Source organism: Cherax quadricarinatus, chromosome 21 (assembly GCF_038502225.1).
Source record: "Cherax quadricarinatus isolate ZL_2023a chromosome 21, ASM3850222v1, whole genome shotgun sequence".
NCBI lineage: Eukaryota > Metazoa > Arthropoda > Malacostraca > Decapoda > Parastacidae > Cherax > Cherax quadricarinatus.
The window spans coordinates 41,125,931-41,149,118 of NC_091312.1; the positions used below are offsets into that span (position 1 = coordinate 41,125,931).

Below are 23,188 nucleotides of genomic sequence, written 5' to 3' on the forward strand. Positions count from 1 at the left end.
CCTACCACCAGACCTTCAGTATCACCTACCACCTGACCTTCATTGTCACCTACCACCAGATTTTGATTCTCACCTACCACCTGACCTTCAATGTCACCTACCGCCTGACCTTCATTGTCACCTACCACCTGACCTTCAGTGTTACCTACCACCTGACCTTCAGTGTCACCTATCACCTGACCTTCAGTGTCACCTACGACCTGACCTTGACGCTCACCTACCACCAGACTTTGATTCTCACCTACCACCTGACCTTCAGTGTCACCTACCACCAGACTTTGATTCTCACCTACCACCTGACCTTCAGTGTCACCTACCACCTGACCTTCAGTGTCACCTACCACCAGACCTTGACGCTCACCTACCACCTGACCTTCAACGTCACCTACCACCAGACTTTGATTCTCACCTACCACCTGACCTTCAGTGTCACCTACCACCAGACTTTGACGCTCACCTACCACCTGACCTTCAGTGTCACCTACCACCAGACTTTGATTCTCACCTACCATCAGACCTTGACGGTCACCTACCACCTGACCTTCAGTGTCACCTACCACCAGACTTTGATTCTCACCTACCATCAGACCTTGACGCTCACCTACCACCTGACCTTCAGTGTCACCTACCACCAGACTTTGATTCTCACCTACCACCTGACCTAAAGTGTCATCTACCACCAGACTTTGATTCTCACCTTCCACCAGACCTTGACACTCACCTACCACCTGACCTTCAGTGTCACCTACCACCAGACTTTGATTCTCACCTACCATCAGACCTTGACGGTCACCTACCACCAGACCTTCAGTGTCACCTACCACCAGACCTTGACTCTCACCTTCCACCAGACCTTGACACTCACCTACCACCTGACCTTCAGTGTCACCTACCACCAAACTTTGATTCTCACCTACCACCTGACCTTCAGTGTCACCTACCACCAGACTTTGACTCTCACCTACCATCAGACCTTCAGTGTCACCTACCACCAGACCTTGACTCTCACCTACCATCAGACCTTGACGGTCACCTACCACCTGACCTTCAGTGTCACCTACCACCAGACCTTGACGCTCACCTACCACCAGACCTTCAGTGTCACCTACCACCAGACATTGACGCTCACCTACCACCTGACCTTCAGTGTCACCTACCATCTGACCTTCAGTGTCACCTACCACCAGACTTTGACTCTCACCTACCACCAGACCTTCAGTGTCACCTACCACCAGACCTTGACTCTCACCTTCCACCAGACCTTGACGCTCACCTACCACCTGACCTTCAGTGTCACCTACCACCAGACTTTGACTCTCACCTACCACCTGACCTTCAGTGTCACCTACCACCTGATCTTCAGTGTCACCTAACACGTGACCTTGACTATCACCTACCACCTGATCTTGAGTGCCACCTACCAACTGACCTTGACTATCACCTTCCACCTGACCTTGAGTGCCACCTACCAACTGACCTTGACTATCACCTACCACCTGACCTTGAGTGCCACCTACCAACTGACCTTGAGCGTTACCTATACCAGACCTTGACTGTCACCTACCACCTGTCTTTGACTCAGTTACCACCTGACCTTGAATGTCACCTACCACCTGACCTTGACCGTCACCTACTACCTGACCTTCACTATTACCTACACCCGACCTTGACTGTCCCCTACCACCTGACCTTGACTGTTACCTACACCTCACCTTGACTGTCACCTACCACCTGACCTTGACTGTCACCTACCTCCTGACCTTGACTGTTACCTTCACCTGACCTTGACTGTCACCTACCACCTGACCTTGATTGTCACCTACCACCTGACCTTTACTGTTACCTCCCATCTGACCTTGACTGTCATCTTCTACCACACCTTGATTGTCACGTACTTCTTGACTTTACTTGTCACCTACTAACTACTACTCCCACTACTAGCACTACCACTACCACTACTATTACGACTGTTGCCACTACTAGCTCTCCCACTACTACTACTCCTACTACTAGCACTTCTACTACTCCCACTACTAGCACTACTACTACTACTACTCCTACTACTAGCACTACTACTACTACTGCTATTACGACTGCTTCTCCCACTACTAGCACTACTACTACTACTACTACTCCCACTACTAGCACTACTACTACTACTACTATGACTACTACTCCTACTTCGAGCACTACTACTACTACTCCCACTACTAGCACTACTACTACTATGGCTACTACTCCTACTACTAGCACTACTAGTACTACGACTACTACTCCCACCACTAGCACTACCACTACTACTCGTACTACTAGCACTACCACTACTACTGCTTCTACTACCAGCAGTACTACTACTACTGCTCCCACTACTAGCACTACTCCTACTCCTACTACTAGCACTACTACTACTACTCCCACTACTAGCACTACTAATACTACGACTACTACTCCCGCATTAGTGTTCGCAATAAAGCTAACAGAATTCTTGGCTTCATATCTAGAAGTATAAATAGTAGAAGTCCTCAGGTTGTTCTTCAACTCTATATATCCTTGGTTAGGCCTCATTTAGACTATGCTGCTCAGTTCTGGTCACCGCATTACAGAATGGATATAAATGCTCTGGAAAACTTACAGAGGAGGATGACAAAGATGATCCCATGTATCAGAAATCTTCCCTATGAGGATAGACTGAGGCCCTGAATCTGCACTCTCTCGAAAGACGTAGAATTAGGGGAGATATGGTCGAGGTGTATAAATGGAAAACAGGAATAAATAAAGGGGATGTAAATAGCGTGCTGAAAATTTCCAGCCAAGACACGACTCGCAGCAATGGTTTCAAGTTGGAAAAATTCAGATTCAGGAAGGATATAGGAAAGCACTGGTTTGGTAATAGAGTTGTGGATGAGTGGAACAAACTCCCGAGTACAGTTATTGAGGCTAAAACGTTGTGTAGTTTTAAAAATAGGTTAGATAATTACATTAGTGGGTGTGGGTGGGTGTGAGTTGGACCTGACTAGCTTGTGCTGCTGGGTATGGTGCAGTGCTCCATCCTGGAGTGGAGATGACCAGACTGGGTGGGTCATTGGGCTAATCCGGGGGGGGGGGGGACATGGACCTACTCCGCATGGGTCAGTAGGCCTGTTACAGTGTTCCTTCTTTCTTATGTTCTTATGTTCTACTACTACTCCCACTACTAGCACTACTACTGCTACTATGACTACTCCTCCCACTACTAGCACTACTACTGCTACTATGACTACTACTTCCACTACTAGCACTACTACTGCTACTATGACTACTACTCCCACTACTAGCACTAATACTGCTACTATGACTACTACTCCCACTACTAGCACTACTACTGCTACTATGACTACTACTCCCACTACTAGCACTACTACTGCTACTATGACTACTACTCCCACTAATAGCACTACTACTGCCACTATGACTACTACTCCCACTACTAGCACTACTACTGCTACTATGACTACTACTCCCACTACTAGCACTACTACTGCTACTATGACTACTACTCCCACTACTAGCACTACTACTGCTACTATGACTACTACTCCCACTACTAGCACTACTACTGCTACTATGACTACTACTCTCACTACTAGCACTACTACTGCTACTATGACTACTACTCCCACTACTAGCACTACTACTGCTACTATGACTACTACTCCCACTACTAGCACTACTACTGCTACTATGACTACTACTCCTACTACTAGCACTACTACTGCTACTATGACTACTACTCCCACTACTAGCACTACTACTGCTACTATGACTACTACTCCCACTACTAGCACTACTACTGCTACTATGACTACTACTCCCACTACTAGCACTACTACTTCTACTATGACTACTACTCCTACTACTAGCACTACTACTGCTACTATGACTACTACTCCTACTACTAGCGCTACTACTGCTACTATGACTACTACTCCTACTACTAGCACTACTACTGCTACTATGACTACTACTCCCACTACTAGCACTACTACTGCTACTATGACTACTACTCCTACTACTAGCACTACTACTGCTACTATGACTACTACTCCTACTACTAGCGCTACTACTGCTACTATGACTACTACTCCTACTACTAGCACTACTACTGCTACTATGACTACTACTCCCACTACTAGCACTACTACTGCTACTATGACTACTACTCCCACTACTAGCACTACTACTGCTACTATGACTACTACTCCCACTACTAGCACTACTACTGCTACTATGACTACTACTCCCACTACTAGCACTACTACTGCTACTATGACTACTACTCCCACTACTAGCACTACTACTGCTACTATGACTACTACTCCTACTACTAGCACTACTACTGCTACTATGACTACTACTCCTACTACTAGCGCTACTACTGCTACTATGACTACTACTCCTACTACTAGCACTACTACTGCTACTATGACTACTACTCCCACTACTAGCACTACTACTGCTACTATGACTACTACTCCCACTACTAGCACTACTACTGCTACTATGACTACTACTACTACTACTAGCACTACTACTACTACTCCCACTACTAGCACTACTACTGCTACTATGACTACTACTCCCACTACTAGCACTACTACTGGTACTATGACTACTACTCCTACTACTAGCACTACTACTGCTACTATGACTACTACTCCCACTACTAGCACTACTACTGCTACTATGACTACTACTCCTACTACTAGCACTACTACTGCTACTATGACTACTACTCCTACTACTAGCACTACTACTACTACTCCCACTACTAGCACTACTACTGCTACTATGACTACTACTCCTACTACTAGCACTACTACTACTACTCTCACTACTAGCACTACTCCTGCTACTATGACTACTACTACTACTTGCACTACTACTACTACTCCCACTACTAGCACTACTACTGCTACTATGACTACTATGACTGCTACTAGCACTACTACTACTCCCACTACTAGCACTACTACTGCTACTATGACTATTACTCCTACTACTAGCACTACTACTACTACTCCCACTACTAGCACTACTACTACTATGACTACTACTAGCACTACTAATATTACGACTACTACTCCCACTACTAGCACTACCACTACCTCCACTCCTACTACTAGCACTACTGCTCCTACTACTCCCACTACTAGCACTACCACTACCCCCACTCCTACTACTACCACTACCCCCACTCCTACTACTCCTACTACTAGCACTACTGCTGCTACTACCCCCACTACTAGCAATACCAGTACCCCCACTCCTACTACTCCTACTACTAGCACTACTGCTACTACTACTACCACTACTAGCACTACTATTACTCCCACTACTAGCACTACTACTACTCCCACTACTCGCACTACCACTACCCCCACTCCTACTACTCCTACTATTAGCACTACTACTACTCCTATTACTAGCACTACTACTACTCCCACTACTAGCACTACTACTTCTTCCACTACTAGCACTACTACTACTCCCACTACTAGCACTACCACTACCCTCACTCCTACTACTCCTACAACTAGCACTACTGCTGCTACTACCCCCACTACTAGCAATACCAGTACCCCCACTCCTACTACTCCTACTACTAGCACTACTGCTACTACTACTCCCACTACTAGCACTACTACTACTCCCACTACTAGCACTACTACTACTCCCACTACTAGCACTACTACTACTCCCACTACTAGCACTACCACTACCCCCACTCCTACTACTCCTACTATTAGCACTACTACTACTCCTATTACTAGCACTACTACTATTCCCACTACTAGCACTACTACTACTCCCACTACTAGCACTACTACTACTTCCACTACTAGCACTACTACTACTCCCACTACTAGCACTACCACTACCCCCACTCCTACTACTCCTATTAGCACTACTACTACTCCTACTACTAGCACTACTACTACTCCCACTACTAGCACTACTACTACTCCCACTACTAGCACTACTACTACTCCCACTACTAGCACTACTACTACCCCCACTACTAGCACTACCACTACCCCCACTCCTACTACTCCTACTATTAGCACTACTACTACTCCTATTACTAGCACTACTACTATTCCCACTACTAGCACTACTACTATTCCCACTACTAGCACTACTACTACTCCCACTACTAGCACTACCACTACCCCCACTCCTACTACTCCTATTAGCACTACTACTACTCCTACTACTAGCACTACTACTACTCCCACTACTAGCAAGCACTACTACTACTCCCACTACTAGCACTACTACTACTCCCACTACTAGCACTACCACTACCCTCACTCCTACTACTCCTACAACTAGCACTACTGCTGCTACTACCCCCACTACTAGCAATACCAGTACCCCCACTCCTACTACTCCTACTACTAGCACTACTGCTACTACTACTCCCACTACTAGCACTACTACTACTCCCACTACTAGCACTACTACTACTCCCACTACTAGCACTACTACTACTCCCACTACTAGCACTACCACTACCCCCACTCCTACTACTCCTACTATTAGCACTACTACTACTCCTATTACTAGCACTACTACTATTCCCACTACTAGCACTACTACTACTCCCACTACTAGCACTACTACTACTTCCACTACTAGCACTACTACTACTCCCACTACTAGCACTACCACTACCCCCACTCCTACTACTCCTATTAGCACTACTACTACTCCTACTACTAGCACTACTACTACTCCCACTACTAGCACTACTACTACTCCCACTACTAGCACTACTACTACTCCCACTACTAGCACTACTACTACCCCCACTACTAGCACTACCACTACCCCCACTCCTACTACTCCTACTATTAGCACTACTACTACTCCTATTACTAGCACTACTACTATTCCCACTACTAGCACTACTACTATTCCCACTACTAGCACTACTACTACTCCCACTACTAGCACTACCACTACCCCCACTCCTACTACTCCTATTAGCACTACTACTACTCCTACTACTAGCACTACTACTACTCCCACTACTAGCAAGCACTACTACTACTCCCACTACTAGCACTACTACTACTCCCACTACTAGCACTACTACTACTCCCACTACTAGCACTACTACTACTCCCACTACTAGCACTACTACTACCCCCACTACTAGCACTACCACTACCCCCACTCCTACTACTCCTACTATTAGCACTACTACTACTCCTACTACTAGCACTATTACTATTCCCACTACTAGCACTACCACTACCCCCACTCCTACTACTAGCACTACTAGCACTTCTACACCCACTACTAGCAGTACCGCTACCCCCACTACTACAACTCCTACTACTAGCCCTACTCCTAGTACTAGCACTACCACTACCCCCACTACTACTACTCCTACTACTAGCACTACTCGTACTACTAGCACTACTACTACTCTCACTACTAGCAGTACCACTACCCCCACTACTACTACTCCTACTACTAGCACTACTCCTACTACTAGCACTACTCCTACTACTAGCACTACCACTACCCTCACTACTACTACTCCTACTACTAGCACTACTCGTACTACTAGCACTACTACTACTCCCACTACTAGCAGTACCACTACCCCCACTACTACTACTCCTACTACTAGCACTACTCCTACTACTAGCACTACTCCTACTACTAGCACTACCACTACCCTCACTACTACTACTCCTACTGCTAGCACTACTCGTACTACTAGCACTACTACTACTACTCCCACTACTAGCACTACCACTACCCCCACTCCTACTACTAGCACTACTCCCACTACTAGCAATACCACTACTACATAGATGCTTTACGTTTTATTAACAATAATATAACAAATAAGTTTGTTCTTTAAGCTACATTACAAATCCAGGATTTAATAATAGACCAGAACTTAATTGTCCAGGTCTTGGTAATAGTTAATGTCTTAATAAATGTCCAGGACTTAATAATAATAGATTAAGTCTTGATAATAATCCAGGACTTAATAATGATAGTCTAAGTCTTGATAATAGTCCAGGACTTAATAATGATAGTCTAAGTCTTGATAATAGTCCAGGACTTAATAATGATAGTCTAAGTCTTGATAATAGTCCAGGTCTTAATAATTATAGTCTAAGTCTTGATAATCGTCCAGGACTTGACAATAATCTAGCTCTGGGTCCTCGAACTCTTCAACTCATCTTCACCTTCATCAAGTTTCAAATTGTTCATCGACCCACAAAAATTTATTAAATGAAAATAATTTAATAAATAGCACTTTAATATTATTACGAATAATAATAATAATAATAATAATAATAATAATAATAATAATAATAATAATAGTAATAATAATAATAATATTAATAATAATAATAATAATAATAATAATAATAATAATAATAATAATAATATTATTATTATTGTTATTATTATTATTATTATTATTATTATTATTATTACTATTCATAATAATGTTAACGATGACTTCATAAAAACAAGTAATGTTTAAATTATGAAAAATATAAGATTTAACATATTTTTTTGGGAAACTGTTGATATTATTAATGGGAAGAAAACATCTGACGAGCATCAACAAGAACACTGGTTGGTGAGTTACATATATATATATATATATATATATATATATATATATATATATATATATATATATATATATATATATATATATATATATATATATATATATATATATATATATATATATATATGTTGTCCAGAGGGCTGAGGAGGGGTTGTTGAGGTGGTTCGGACATGTAGAGAGAATGGAGCGAAACAGAATGACTTCAAGAGTGTATCAGTCTGTAGTGTAAGGAAGGCGGGGTAGAGGTCGGCCTAGGAAAGGTTGGAGAGAGGGGGTAAAGGAGGTTTTGTGTGCGAGGGGCTTGGACTTCCAGCAGGCATGCATGAGCGTGTTTGATAGGAGTGAATGGAGACAAATGGTTTTTAATACTTGACGTGCTGTTGGAGTGTGAGCAAAGTAACATTTATGAAGGGGTTCAGGGAAACCGGCAGGCCGGACTTGAGTCCTGGAGATGGGAAGTACAGTGCCTGCACTCTGAAGGAGGGGTGTTAATGTTGCAGTTTAAAAACTGTAGTGTAAAGCACCCTTCTGGCAAGACAGTGATGGAGTGAATGATGGTGAAAGTTTTTCTTTTTCAGGCCACCCTGCCTTGGTGGGAATCGGCCAGTGTGATAATAAATATATATATATATATATATATATATATATATATATATATATATATATATATATATATATATATATATATATATATATATATATATATATATATATATATATATAAACACATTGGCCGTTTCCCACCAAGGTAGGGTGGCCTGAAAAAACTGAACTTTCATTATTTCTCACATTATCAAAGAACTGTAAAAATGATATGACAGTTGAAGACTTTTAAGGCTAAAATATTACCTCACAAATGACGTCACACATGAGCAAGCACACTGAGCGGGGTATGTAGTCAAGATTTGTTCAGGACTCACACCAGTTAAAATTTATGAGTGACATGTCGGGCACAGCTTAAGTTCCTCACAAATTCTATTAATTATAAATTAATCTAATTCGTATTATCCTGAACTAACTTTAATGTTAAAAATAATATTTAGTTGTTAAATTAAGCACCTTGAGTGAAATTATTACAGTATAGTAAGTTTTGATGTCATTTAATTGTTCACAAAAGTTCCAGTTGACGATTTATTAAGTTCGAAATTCGACCACCTCGGTAATTACGATTTACCATTGCCTGTGTCAACAATCGTTCAGCTTATTAAACTTTGCACTGTTGATGCAAACTTTGTGTTTAATGGTGAGTTTACACTCGAAATTTGGTATGGCAATAGGAAATCCTCTATCATCAGTCCTTAGCAATTTGTACATGGAACGTTTCGAAAAAGTTTGGTAAACAGAATTCTTCCTGAGAAAGCTAAGTACGATAGTTATCTTGAAGATGTTTTATACATAATACCCAAGAATACTTCCTTCTTGATATACCTTCTTGATATACCTTCTTGGTATACTTTCTTGAGAGATATACCTTCTTGGTATACTTTCTTGAGAGATATACCTTCTTGGTATACTTTCTTGAGAGATATACCTTCTTGGTATACTTTCTTGAGAGATATACCTTCTTGGTATACTTTCTTGAGAGATATACCTTCTTGATATACCTTCTCTACTTAAGAATTTTATAATCAAAGTTGTATTTAAAAATCTTGAGACAGTAAACAAAAATTTGATTAAGAGTTCCCCCCCCCCAAAAAAAAAAATGAAGATGGCTGTATCTGTAAGATTCCCTGTAAAAAGTGCAATAAATTTTATTACTGTCAAAGCGGAAAAGCTTTGAATCAAGATTTCAACTACATAAAAATAGGATTAAAACTGAACAAGAATCTAATGCTTTGTTTATATATGTGAGAGATTTTAACCACCCAATTGATTTTCAAAAAGCCAAGAAAGTTGCATTAAGCAGGTCCATGGCCGAAAGAAATATAGTCAAGTTAAATTCCATAAATAATTGTATTGATTTGAATTTAAGTATTAGTTCAGATCTATATAAATTAGATTATTATATTAATAGAATTTGTTAGAAATTTAAGTTATGCCTGACATGTCACTCTTAAATGACACTTGACATATGACCTGACCAACTCTTCACTACACTCCTACGCTCAGGATGCTGGGTCATGTGTGAGTGTATATGTCAGATAATATCTCAGCCTTATGAGTCTTCTGCTGTCCTGTTATTTTTATAGTTCCTTGATAATGTAAGAAATCACGAAATCGTTTGAAAATTCACTGATTTTTTTTTCACAGTGGTTATTATACATATTGTGATGCCACCTGTTGACTGCGATCTTAATGGTTTTAAGCAAATGCAATACTGCGACTGACCAGGAATCGATCCTGTGACATTTACCCAGCCTCCCGGGATAGAGGCATCCAGAAATTTACCCAGTGTCCCGGGAGGCTGGGTAAATGTCACGGGTTCGATCCCCGGTCAGTTGCAGTATTATATTTGCATAAATATGTATGTATGTCACGTCTATTAAACCGAACTTGCCGAAGTAACTTAACAAGTAACCTTTTACAGCATTTTTTCACACATTGATGAATATATATTTTTATTATAATGATATGAGTTTTTTTGACGTAACCTAACGTAGTTCTTTATTTTTAGCCATATTTTACTAAAAATATGTCATATATCGATTTAAAATGATTTAATATTATTTAAAAACTGAGATATTTTTTTGGTTGCGTTCGGAATGATTTTCGCAGATTGAGAGAGAAAGAAAGAGAGAGAGAGAGAGAGAGAGAGAGAGAGAGAGAGAGAGAGAGAGAGAGAGAGAGAGAGAGAGAGAGACAGAGACAGAGAGAGACAGAGACAGAGAGACAGAGACTTTTTGGATGACAGGACTCCAGAAAATTTTGCAAGAATTGCTGGCTACACCTCATGGATGAGAAGAGACAGGCAAGGGCAAGGAGGAGGTGTTGCTGTGTGCTTCTCTAAAAGTGTTCATGCCCAGCACATTGATGTTGCCACCCCTACATATCTTGAAATGATGTTCTTCAAGCTCTGTATAAACACTAGTACCTCTGTACTAGCATGTGCAATGTACAGACCTCAGTGGCAACATGCAGACCCCATCAACTTCCTAATGGAAAATATTGACTCCCTTCTGCTACAACACAACTGTCAACATATTATAATTGTTGGTGACCTCAACCAGCACCTTATACAGAGGGACTTTGATGACCTTCTTGCAGTGTTTGACATGAGAAACTTTGTTGATTTCCCTACTCATATCTCTGGCTCCTCCCTTGACCCAGTAGTGAGTGATCCGGCAGAAGGCATAGTCACTTGTCAACCCCTCGGCTACGTTGGATCGTCTGACCACAAGGCTGTTTTTACGACACTTAAGATCCCAACAGAACGAGGTGAGGAGTCCACACGCACAACCTGGCTATGGGAAAGAGGTAATTGGCCAGCCCTTTGCTCTGAGCTCGCCACCACCGACTGGAATGCTCTTCTCCAAGGGGATGTTGACAACCAAGTGAAAGCCTTCACTGGACACATCCTTAATCTACAACAAGAACACATTCCTCACCGGCAATATGTGACGAAGCCTATAGATCAGCCTTGGTTTGGCTTTCGTTGTAGAGAGGCTGCTACTGCTAAGTACAAAGCATGGCGAAGGTATAAGAGACATCCTACCACCTATAACAGGAACTTGCACATGCAAGCCTGTAGGCATATGGGTGATGTTCAAAAGTTGGCCATTGCTAAATGGGAGGTGGACACTAAAAGAAAGTTAGCATCAGGTAGGGTAGGCTCCAAAACCTGGTGGTCCCTGGTCAAGGACAGACAAGGTTATCTGCCTGATGAACTTATTCCACCTCTAAATCGACAGGATGGGACCACCTCTACTAGTAGTCAAGAGAAGGCGGACCTCTTTGCTGAACACTTTGCTACCAAAATGCAAGTTCCTGATCCAGCAAGGGACCCTCCTTGGCTAGCTGCAAGAACTGTGTCAAAACTGTCAGTGGTGACAATAAGGCAGGAGGAGGTGCATTTCCTACTTAAATCGCTTGACCAAGAAAAGGCTGTGGGCCCAGACAAGTTGAGCCCAAGATTGTTGAGAAGATGTGCAGACCAGCTAGCAGCACCTCTAACTCGCATCTTACAGCACTGCCTAGTACAGTGTAAATGGCCCTCTCTATGGAAAGAGGCAAATGTAGTCCCTGTTCACAAAAAGAAGAGCAGAGCAGAAATCAGCAACTACAGACCAGTGTCACTCCTGTCAATCACTGGTAAGCTCCTTGAGACAATAATCTCAAGACAAATGACAGATTTTTTTGACTACCACTCACTACTTTGTGATCGTCAATATGGCTTCAGGAAAGGTTACTCTGCTGCTGATCTGTTGTTAAACCTCTCCACTAAGTGGCACCAGTCACTGGATGAATCCAAAGTCAGCTGTGTGGTAGCACTGGACATTGCTGGCGCTTTCGACCGGGTGTGGCACCAGGGCCTCTTAGCAAAACTTCAAGCACTGGGAATTGCAGGCTCTACGCTATGTCTCCTCAGTGATTACCTTCATGGTAGATCTCTAAGTGTAGTTCTCAATGGAACGGAATCAGCAAGACATCCTATTGGGGCAAGTGTTCCACAAGGAAACGTGCTGAGTCCATTGTTATGGAATGTCTACTTCAACGACCTTCTTCATCTCATCCCAGAATCCCATGCATGTGCAGACGACTGTACACTGACATTCACTTATCCAAGAGAAGAAATGCCAGCTGCTCTAAGCTACATCAATCACCAGCTGAGAGCTATATCAGCTTGGGGAAATAGATGGCAAGTAACATTTGCACCTGAGAAAACGCAAATGATGATCGTCTCTAGGCACCATGATGGTAATGCTTGTGCAGTAGTAAGGATGAATGGGAGGATGTTGGCACCTGGAGAAGAAGTTGATATCCTTGGGGTGAAATTTGACTCCAAACTAACCATGAAGAACCATGTTGTAAATCTTGCAAACAAGGCAGCCAGGAAGCTTACAGCACTTCGCCGTATCTCCCATCTGCTTGACAGTAGGGGTTGCAAGATCCTGTACGAGGCACAAGTACGCTCACACCTTGAGTATGCTCCACTTTCTTGGTTTGCCTGCCCCCCCCCCTCTCATCTGCGACTGCTTGACAGAGTAGAGAACAGAGCAAGACGTTTCATCTCTCGCCTGGACCCATCCTGGATAGATCTGTCATTTCAGCAGAGCCTTCAACATAGGAGGGATGTGGGTGGCCTTACTGTTATGTACAAGGCCAATATTGTCAAAATACCACACTTGGATCCACTTCGAGGACAGCGTGAAACAAGCTTTTATGCCACAAGACGGGCAGAAAGCAGCAACTTCACTCTGGCTGTACCCTTCTCCAGAACATCACTCCATCTGAGATCATACATACTCAGGATGACTCGAGTATGGAACACATTCGTACAGGATAATGATGTCAACGAGATAAAGTCAGTTGATCAAATGAAAATGCTGGCCCACAGATGGCTCCAACTTCATCCTGTTTCCTACTTGTATGTCTCATAACAATAAAAATGCTTTCAAATGAGCTGATGTAGGTAACAGCTCTTAGCTTGCCAATAAAGTTAGGAATCCTTAACCTGTAAATAGCTGTCAATAAAGCTAGGGATCCTTAACCTTGTCAAACCCTGTGTAAAAAAAAAAAAAAAAAAAAAGACAGAGAGACAGAGAGACAGAGAGACAGACAGACAGAGACAGAGAGAGGGAGAGAGAGAGAGAAAGAGAGAGAGAGAGAGAGAGAGAGAGAGAGAGAGAGAGAGAGAGAGAGAGAGAGAGAGAGAGAGAGAGAGAGAGAGAGGGTGGTACTGGTGATAAGTGTGAGAATGTACAGATGGGTGTCAGCTGTTGTCCGGGACAGAGTGTCTGCTGGTGGTTACAGAGAGTCTGCTGCTCCAACTTTAGAGCAGTGCACACCTCTGCAGTGTATCATACACTGTGTTCTCGGTGTATTATCATACAGTATTATCTAGAAATATATCTAATATTGAGAATTTGTACTGGCACTGTGTACCTTGAGGGGAGACAAAATTCCTTTATGACGATGAAAGTAGGGTGGGAGGGGTTCTTGATCAAAGGAATTGGAAGCATCATATATATCATCATATATATATTCGCCTAGAAGCTGCCAGTTTACTCCAGCTACACCAACTGGTGATGCCCATGATGCCCGGTATCTCCTCACAAGACTCACTTCCTGAGGTGTGCACCTCTTTTGACATCCCAACACTCAACAAGTGACTCACTCCTGAGATCAGTCTTTAAGAAGGTACTGAATCTGTCACAGGAAGATCAGCAATGGGATCAGACAACCCTCCCAGTGCGACTGGGACGTATAGGAGTGCGCAAAGCAACGCAAGTAGCTTTACCTGCATTTCTGTCTTCGTGTTTAGCTTCCAGTGAACTAGTCAAGGAGACTGTTCCCGAACGCTTGAGAGATGCGGTAGGAGCTCAAGATCCCAGGTTCACTGAAGCAGCCTTTGGGTGGAACATCCTTGCTGACTCCTCCAGCAGACCAGCTCCTCCCAAAGAGCTCAAACAATCCCACTGGGACAAACCGATCATGGAAAAAAATCCCTGACACAATGCTCACCAACGCTTCAGGAAAGGACACCTCTCGTCTCCAAGCGGTGAAGGCACCACATTCTGGAGATTTTCTTTTAGCTGTTCCCAATTACTCTACGGACTTGACCCACAGGCCATTCGGATTGGTGTTGCTCGTCGCCTAGCCGCCCCCATCCTCACCGAAAATTGGTGTATTTGCGGCAGGTCGATGGCTGATCAATTCGGACTTCATGGTCTCGTGTGTCACACATCAGAAGGGAAGTTTGCTAGACATGAGGTCAACGACATCATAAAGAGTAACCTTGCCACAGCTCGTTGCCCAACTACATTGGCAGACACCTACTTGCCATACTCCGTAGTGGAAGGGGGTGGAGCTGCCAGCCACAGGGAGACCCAGAAGATCCGCAAATATGAAGACCTTCCCCCTTGTTATAACTTCATTCCAATAGGGTCGGAGACTCTTGGAGCATGGAGCAAGTGTGCTCTAAAGTTCTTCGAAGAGCTGGGTGAAAAACTCATCATAGAAACCAAGGATCACAGGGCGACCAGCTTCCTTTTTCAGAGACTCAGTGTTACGATCCAGAGGGAAGATGCCTGCAGCATTCTGGGCACGCGGCTCACCGCCGGAGAGCTGGACGAAGTATTTGTTCTACTCCCGATTGTGTTTTTGTCAATGTATTTTATCTTTAAATAAAGTCTACAAAGAATATAGAATATAAGGGGTGGTAGCAGAAGACAATATTCAAAGAGTTTCAGGGAGAACCTTAAGTTTTTCCTTAAGTTTTCGTGTCGAATAGGTAAAATTGGTCAATTAGCGTGACCTCATTTAAAATTAAGTCCTTTCTAAAATTTTCTCTTATACGTTTAAAGATATATTTTTCCATTTATGTTAATGTAAAAATTAATAATTTTGTGCCAAAAGAACCTTAGAAAACTTACCTAACCTTATTATAACAAGCGCAATTTAATTTATCCTAATCCAACTAAATATCTTTTAGATAAATTTATAGTAATATAATAATAAACAAACACAATGAAATATATTTTTTTCGTTAGGTTCAGAATGATTTTTGCGAAATTATTGCATACACAAATTTTCGCTTGCCCTATTAGGCAAGAAGAGCATTACTATTTAAGTCAAAATTGCAAGTTTTACCTATTCAGCACGACATATATGTAATTGTGGCTTATTTACACTGATTTGCTTTGTCATTTGTAATTGTCTCGTATTTATTTATGTATTAAAGACGAGGTGGTAGGAGTTACAACCTAAAAGAGAAATTTCAGTATTTTTTCTTGATGCTTTTATATTCATGACAAAAGTATTAGATTCATAACAAGAGTATTAGATTCATAACAAGAGTATTAGATTCATAACAAGAGTATTAGATTCATAACAAGAGTATTAGATTCATAACAAGAGTATTAGATTCATAACAAGAGTATTAGATTCATAACAAGAGTATTAGATCTTTTATCCTAAAAACGAAAGTTAGACAACATCCAGTATAAGAACAGATAGAAATTTATATATAAAGTGGGCCAAACCTCACCAAGACCAGGAATAAATGTAGATATGTGGAAAAATAAATGTACAGATATGTGGAAAAATTGCAAAACGAAAGAACAAAAGATTAAAAAATAATTGAATAATTGAGACAAGTTTTAATTAAGCATATTAAATATACTTTAAAAATTGCTAAGATACTGTGTGTAGACTCGAGAAATGTTGCTGTAACTACACATCCAGAGGAATTAAAAAGAAAGGTTGGATAATCATTCCTTGGAAATATATACATCAACTTAGTGTACATAACCCTAACCTTGTATATATTATGAGAAATATACCTCTCCGTGTGTATACACTGACAGCAGCAGCGTATATACACTTGGAGGGTGTGTATGTCAGTGTGTATACATGTAGATCCCGAAATGCCTCGTCATGATAGTGGCTTTCTTGGCACTTAGTAAATCAGTATTGTAATAACACATTGTAAACTATACAAGGAAATAAAATCCCTAATTCTTAATCTTTAATCCTTAACTGTAAACCCTGTATGCTGGAGTGACGGTACACAGGACACATGCAGTCTTACCGAGTATTATACCGTGTATATCTTCACTCAGAGTTCTCTTTCATCCTTAGTTTAGAGATTAGATATATCTGATGATTGTATTCAGGTGATCTGTTGTCTTAATGACTTAGGTGCAGTCGACAGGCTTTCAACCAGACTAACTATACATCTACAAAACATTACATTGCTTCTTAAATGTGTTCCGTCTACGGCTGATTGGAAGAACCACAGGTAACATACACATAGAAAAACCGCTGCAGCTAAACACCTGCGGCTAAATAACTGGATAAACAGCTGTGGATAAACAGCTGCGGATAAGGATGATTTGCCTCAGTTAGTTCGAGAGCAGATAATGATAAAAATAAGAATTACAGAACGCATTACAGCGTAACCCTAACATTAGACACAGGTCAGTTACAAAGGTGCTGTAAATGCTGTGAACACGGCTGACAAAGGTGCTGTAAATGCTGTGAACACGGCTGACAAAATGCTTTGCAAGTGCAAGTTATCTAACAAAAGAAATTTGGGTAATGTCTCTTTTGTGGAAAAAGACACTTATGTATCTACGTGGAGGGTGTTCTGGGTATCAACGCCCCAGCGACCCGGTCCATGACCAGGCCTCTCGGTGGATCAGGGCTTGATTAACCAGGCTCTTACTGCTGGTTGCACGTAGTCCAGCGTACGAAACACCGACTTAGGACACTTATCAGAGGAAACGTTTCGCCACGAGTGGCGTCTTCAGTTATAATGTATAACTTGACGAAGACTGAAGACGCCACTCGTGGCTAAACGTTTCCTTTAATAAGTGTCGTAAGTCGGTGCCGTATCAGCCGGGCTGTGGTTCATATGTTGGAATACGTGCAGCCAGCAGTAACAGCCTAGTTGATCAGACCCTGCCTCTAATAAATGTCCTAAACCAGACATAAGTGTCTTTCCCCGCATTTCGTCGGTTTCAACATCCCATTTTTTCAGTGTCTCTTTTAAACAGTTTTCTAATCGGTATATATTTACACCGATGAGAAAGACAGTTTCTTCAAGTATTTCTTGTCACTGACAAATATTTATATCTTTTCTTTAACAGTTTGTATGTTTAGTGGCCTGTTAGTAATTGGACAAACAAGAAAAACGGGAAAACAGAGGGTTTCTTGATTAAACAGAAAATAATAATGGCTTAAGACCCTCACTCGTGACATCAAAGACAAAATGAAGAAATTAGAAATATTATGGGACTTGTAAACAATGGGAGAGTGCTTCCAGACCCTTGTTTATCTGACGCAGGAAGAAAGTGTAGTCAACAATGTGATTGCCTCTAATCGACAGGTGATTAGTGAATACTCACACATACGACCGCTATGTGGAGTGACAGTATATATGGAGGAGGGACCAGCAAGCCGTGTGTTCCGCGTCCAGTGAGGAACGTGAAGTGAAAACGGCTTTTAGGCAAAGCTTTTCATATTTCGATGAGAAAAAAATATGGAATGTTTATTTATTTAAGGGATTTCTTATTTATTCAGAATAAAGGACCTCGTGACGTCCTCAAAGAAAGATTTCACTGAATTCGTACAAGTAGCAACCCAAAAGGAGTAGCAACCAAAACAGTGATCAAAACCCATAGTGACCGAGAACTAGTAGCGCTCAAAACCAATAGCAACCGAAACCAATAGCCACCTAAACTTGTAATGGCTTAAACGGGCAATGACTAAAAAAGTAGGAACCAAAAAAAAGTAGCAGCCAAAACCTGTAGCTACGAAGAACCAGCAGCAACCAAGTTGATGTGGTGGTCTCCACCAATGAACCGGACGACCAGCGCTAATATTAACGAACATGTGTTAAGATCAGAACAGAACAAATACTATATAAATTAACGTTCAAAATCAGTTTATCGAAAGAGTAGAAAACAAATTACAAAGAGCAAAAGTTTTGGAAGAAGAGGTAAATGATGAAGAGGGAGTGAAGAGCAGAGAGTGAAGAGCAGAGAGTGAAGAGCAGAGACAGTAGAAGAGAGAATCACCGGTAATAAAGAACACAAGATGAAGGTAAGACAGGATATTATTGTAATCATATATAAAAATGATAGAATATATAAAAATAAAGGAAAATAAAATTAATATATTAAGGAATGAATTAGGAAATAGACAAAAAATAGGAGAGATAGAGAGTGAGAGAAAGAGAGAGAGAGAGAGAGAGAGAGAGAGAGAGAGAGAGAGAGAGAGAGAGAGCGAGAGAGAGAGAGAGAGAGAGAGAGAGAGAGAGAGGAGAGAGAGAGAGCGAGAGAGAGAGAGCGAGAGAGAGAGAGAGAGAGAGAGAGAGAGAGAGAGAGAGAGAGAGAGAGAGAGAGAGAGAGAGAGAGAGAGAGAGAGAGAGAGAGAGAGAGAGAGTCTGCTACCTCTTAAACTATCTAACGGCCAACAAAAATAGACAAAATTATTCCCAATATCTTATTCCGGCAGAGAAACTAGAACATCTCACAGGGAAGACCCGAGAGGCAGAGAGAGGATAAACAAACGAGAAGAGAGAGAGAGAAAAAAGAAGGGTAAGGAGACTAAGAGAGAGAGAGAGAAGAAGAGAAAGAGACAGTAGGCGAGAAGAGAGGTATCCTCCACCATGTACAGTATGGACGGCTTCGACATGGAGGCGCTCAACCGCCAGTTCTTTGAGTCTGCCGCCTTCAGCGAGTTCCAGGCTGGGGTGGTGTTCGAGCCGGGGAGCGGCGGCTCCTCCCCAGCACACCTCGACCAGGAGAACACGGTGAGTGGGGAGGAAGAGTGTGCATGCATGCGTGTAGGAGGCTGCACGAAAGTGTGTGTGTCTGAATATGTGACAGCAAAAGGGCTGACGTATGCAGGAGTGTGAGGGGGAAACTGCAGGAGTGTCAATTAAGATCTTTACTTACTAATTGAATATCGCGTCAAGCAAATTCACGCTAAGCTCCCGCATCGCTTGCTTAGCATAAGTGGAGTTTACCTGGAGAGAGTTCCGGGGGTCAACGCCCCCGCGGCCCGGTCTGTGACCAGGCCTCCTTAGGTCAGTGTCCCAGGATGCGACCCACACCAGTCGACTAACACCCAGGTACCCATTTTACTGATGGGGAACATAGACAACAGGTGGAAAGAAACACGTCCAATGTTTCTACTCTGGCTGGGAATCGAACCCAGGCCCTCGCCGTGTGAAGCGAGAGCGTTAACCACCAGGCCACCAGAGTAATTAAGTTTATTAAGATATAGGTACACATAAATAAAATTATCATAATACTGTAAATTATCTAGGATAACCTCTCCCGACCTTACCTGACCGGGCTGTGAGCCAGTTTCACCCCGGTACATACACCAGTGTGACGAATTAGACACATGTGAAACATCTGGGTATCTTCGTAAACGTTTCGCCATCCAGTGGTTTTATTAATACATTTTGATAAATGATTTAGAAAACTGACAAGTTGAAGAACGAGACACTTGTGCATTATTTATAAATCTTTATGAAGGAAACGTTTCGCCACATTTTGTGGCGAAACGATTCCTCAATAAAGTTTCCCAAGTGTTGCACATGTATCTAATTTATCCACAACCTCCAGTGCCTGGGATTCAAAACTCTAAGCCTGCTACGACTGCCATACGGAGGCCTACAACGGCTGAGACTTATGCTACCTGCCGTGCATGGGCCAGTAGGCCTTCTGCAGTGCTCGCCCATTCTTATGTTCTATCCCTGCATCCCTAATCTTACTTAACTGTTCAAACTACAATCTTCGGTAAGGTTCTAACTAATAGCTATCACATAACTAATCTTACAATCAATGGACAATCATCTGGTAACATAGGAATGAATTTTTGGCTATAATCATATTGGAATTAAAAAAAAAAATGGACAGGTACTGCCTACTTCCTCCTGTGTCACTTGCAAAGAGAAAGTGCGGAAGTGTGTTGAGGGTGTAGGTGTTTGAGGGGTGTATGGGATTGTATGGTTGTGTATGAGTGTGGAAGACTGATAATGTGGGTTTAATGGGGGGACTGCGGGAGAACTTGTGGCATTATGGTAATGGGAGCGTGTAAGTGCATGATGGATAGTGTGTGTGTAGTCACCTAGTTGTGGTTGCGGGGGTCGATCCACAGCTCCTGGCCCGGAATTGTGTGTGTGTGTGTGTGTGTGTGTTTGTGTGTGAGTGCGTGTATGTGTGTGTGTGTGTGTGTGTGTGTGTGTGTGTGTGTGTGTGTGTGTGTGTGTGTGTGTGTGTGTGTGTGTGTGTGTGTGTGTGTGTGTACTCACGTAGTTGTACTCACCTAATTGTGGTTGCAGAGGTCGAGACTCAGGTTCTGGCCCCGCCTCTTCACTAAACGCTACTAGGTCCTCTCTCCCTGCTCCCTGAGCTTTATCATACCTCTTCTTAAAGCTATGTATGGTTCCTGCCTCCACTACATCACTCGCCAGACTGTTCCACTTCCTGACAACTCTATGACTGAAGAAATATTTCCTAACATCCCTGTGACTCATCTGAGTCTTCAACTTCCAAGAGTGACCACTCGTTTTTGTGTCCCCTCTCTGGAACATCTTGCCTCTGTCCACCTTGTCTATTCCACCCAGTATTTTGTATGTCGTTATCACGTCTCCCCTAACCCTCCTGTCCTCCAGTGTAGTCAGGCCGATTTCCCTTAACCTGTCTTCGTAGGACATTACCCTTACCTCTGGAACTAACCTCGTTGCAAACCTTTGCACTTTCTCTAATTTCCTAACGTGCTTGATCTGGTGCGAGTTCCAAACTGTTGCTGCATACTCCAGTATGGGCCTGACGTACACGGCGTACAGTGTCTTGAAAGATTCCTTACTTAGGTGTCGGAACGCTACTCTTAGGTTTGCCAGGCGCCCATATGCTGCAGCAGTTATTTGGTTGATGTGTGCTTCCGGAGACATGCTCGGTGTTCTACTCACCCCAAGATCTTTCTCCCTGAGCGAGGTTTGTAGTCTTTGGCCACCTAGCCTATACTCTGTCTGCGATCTTCTTTGTCTTTCTCCGATCTTCATGACTTTGCATTTGATAAGGTTGAATTCTAGGAGCCAGTTGCTGGACCACGTGTCCAGCCTGTCCAGGTCTCTTTGAAGTCCTGGCTGATCCTCATCTGATTTAATTCTCCTCATTAACTTCACATCATCTGCGAACAGGGACACCTCTGAATCTATCCCTTCCATCATGTCATTCACATATACCAAAAATAGCACTGGTTCTAGAACCGACCCCTGTGTGACCCCGCTCGTCACAGGTGCCCACTGTGATACCTCATCACGTACCATGACTCGTTGTGTATGTGTGTGTGTGTGTGTGTGTGTGTGTGTGTGTGTGTGTGTGTGTGTGTGTGTGTGTGTGTGTGTGTGTGTGTGTGTGTGTGTGTGTGTGTGTGTGTGTGTGTGTGTGTGTGTGTACTGTTACGTTGGCTTGTCCCTTATTACTTTGATAGTAAGGTTCTCACTACATGTTCTAGTGTGGGGTAGCTTTTACTTAATGGCCTTATTTGTCTAGGGGTAATACTTACATCATGGCTGATCATCTTGAGTGTCTCTGATACCCTTTCACCAGCCCTCTTCACAGGTTATGTAAACTACTACTATAAAAATATAACTGTATTCTCAATAGATATGTACAGAATATACAATCACAGCCTCACATTTTCAAAACAAGATCTACACACTCCATAGCTGTTCTCCCACATGGTGTATTCAACAACTTTGTCCTCTCTCTCCTTGACATAACTCTGGGCTAACCAGTGTTTTGACACACTTTAGTCACCCTGGGTATGGTGGCCACAACTTAAATTATAAAAACTCACCCCTGGAGCACACATGATGCCCCAAAAGATAGGAGAAGGACCCAGAGATCCTGCCAG

At 42.5% G+C, this 23,188-nt stretch overlaps 1 protein-coding gene across 5 annotated transcripts in view; it reads left to right on the top strand.

Annotated features, from left to right (window-relative positions):
* Fer1 (48 related 1) overlaps nucleotides 1–23,188 on the top strand; it is a 69,575-nt gene that overhangs the window by 5,190 nt on the left and 41,197 nt on the right. For all 5 annotated transcript variants that reach the window (XM_070087408.1, XM_070087406.1, XM_070087407.1 and 2 more), the window contains exons 2-3: nucleotides 18,400–19,354; nucleotides 19,769–20,066. In XM_070087408.1, the coding sequence (XP_069943509.1) occupies nucleotides 19,923–20,066 (144 nt within the window). In that variant the 5' untranslated portion in view covers nucleotides 18,400–19,354; nucleotides 19,769–19,922. The remainder of the gene's footprint in view (nucleotides 1–18,399; nucleotides 19,355–19,768; nucleotides 20,067–23,188) is intronic.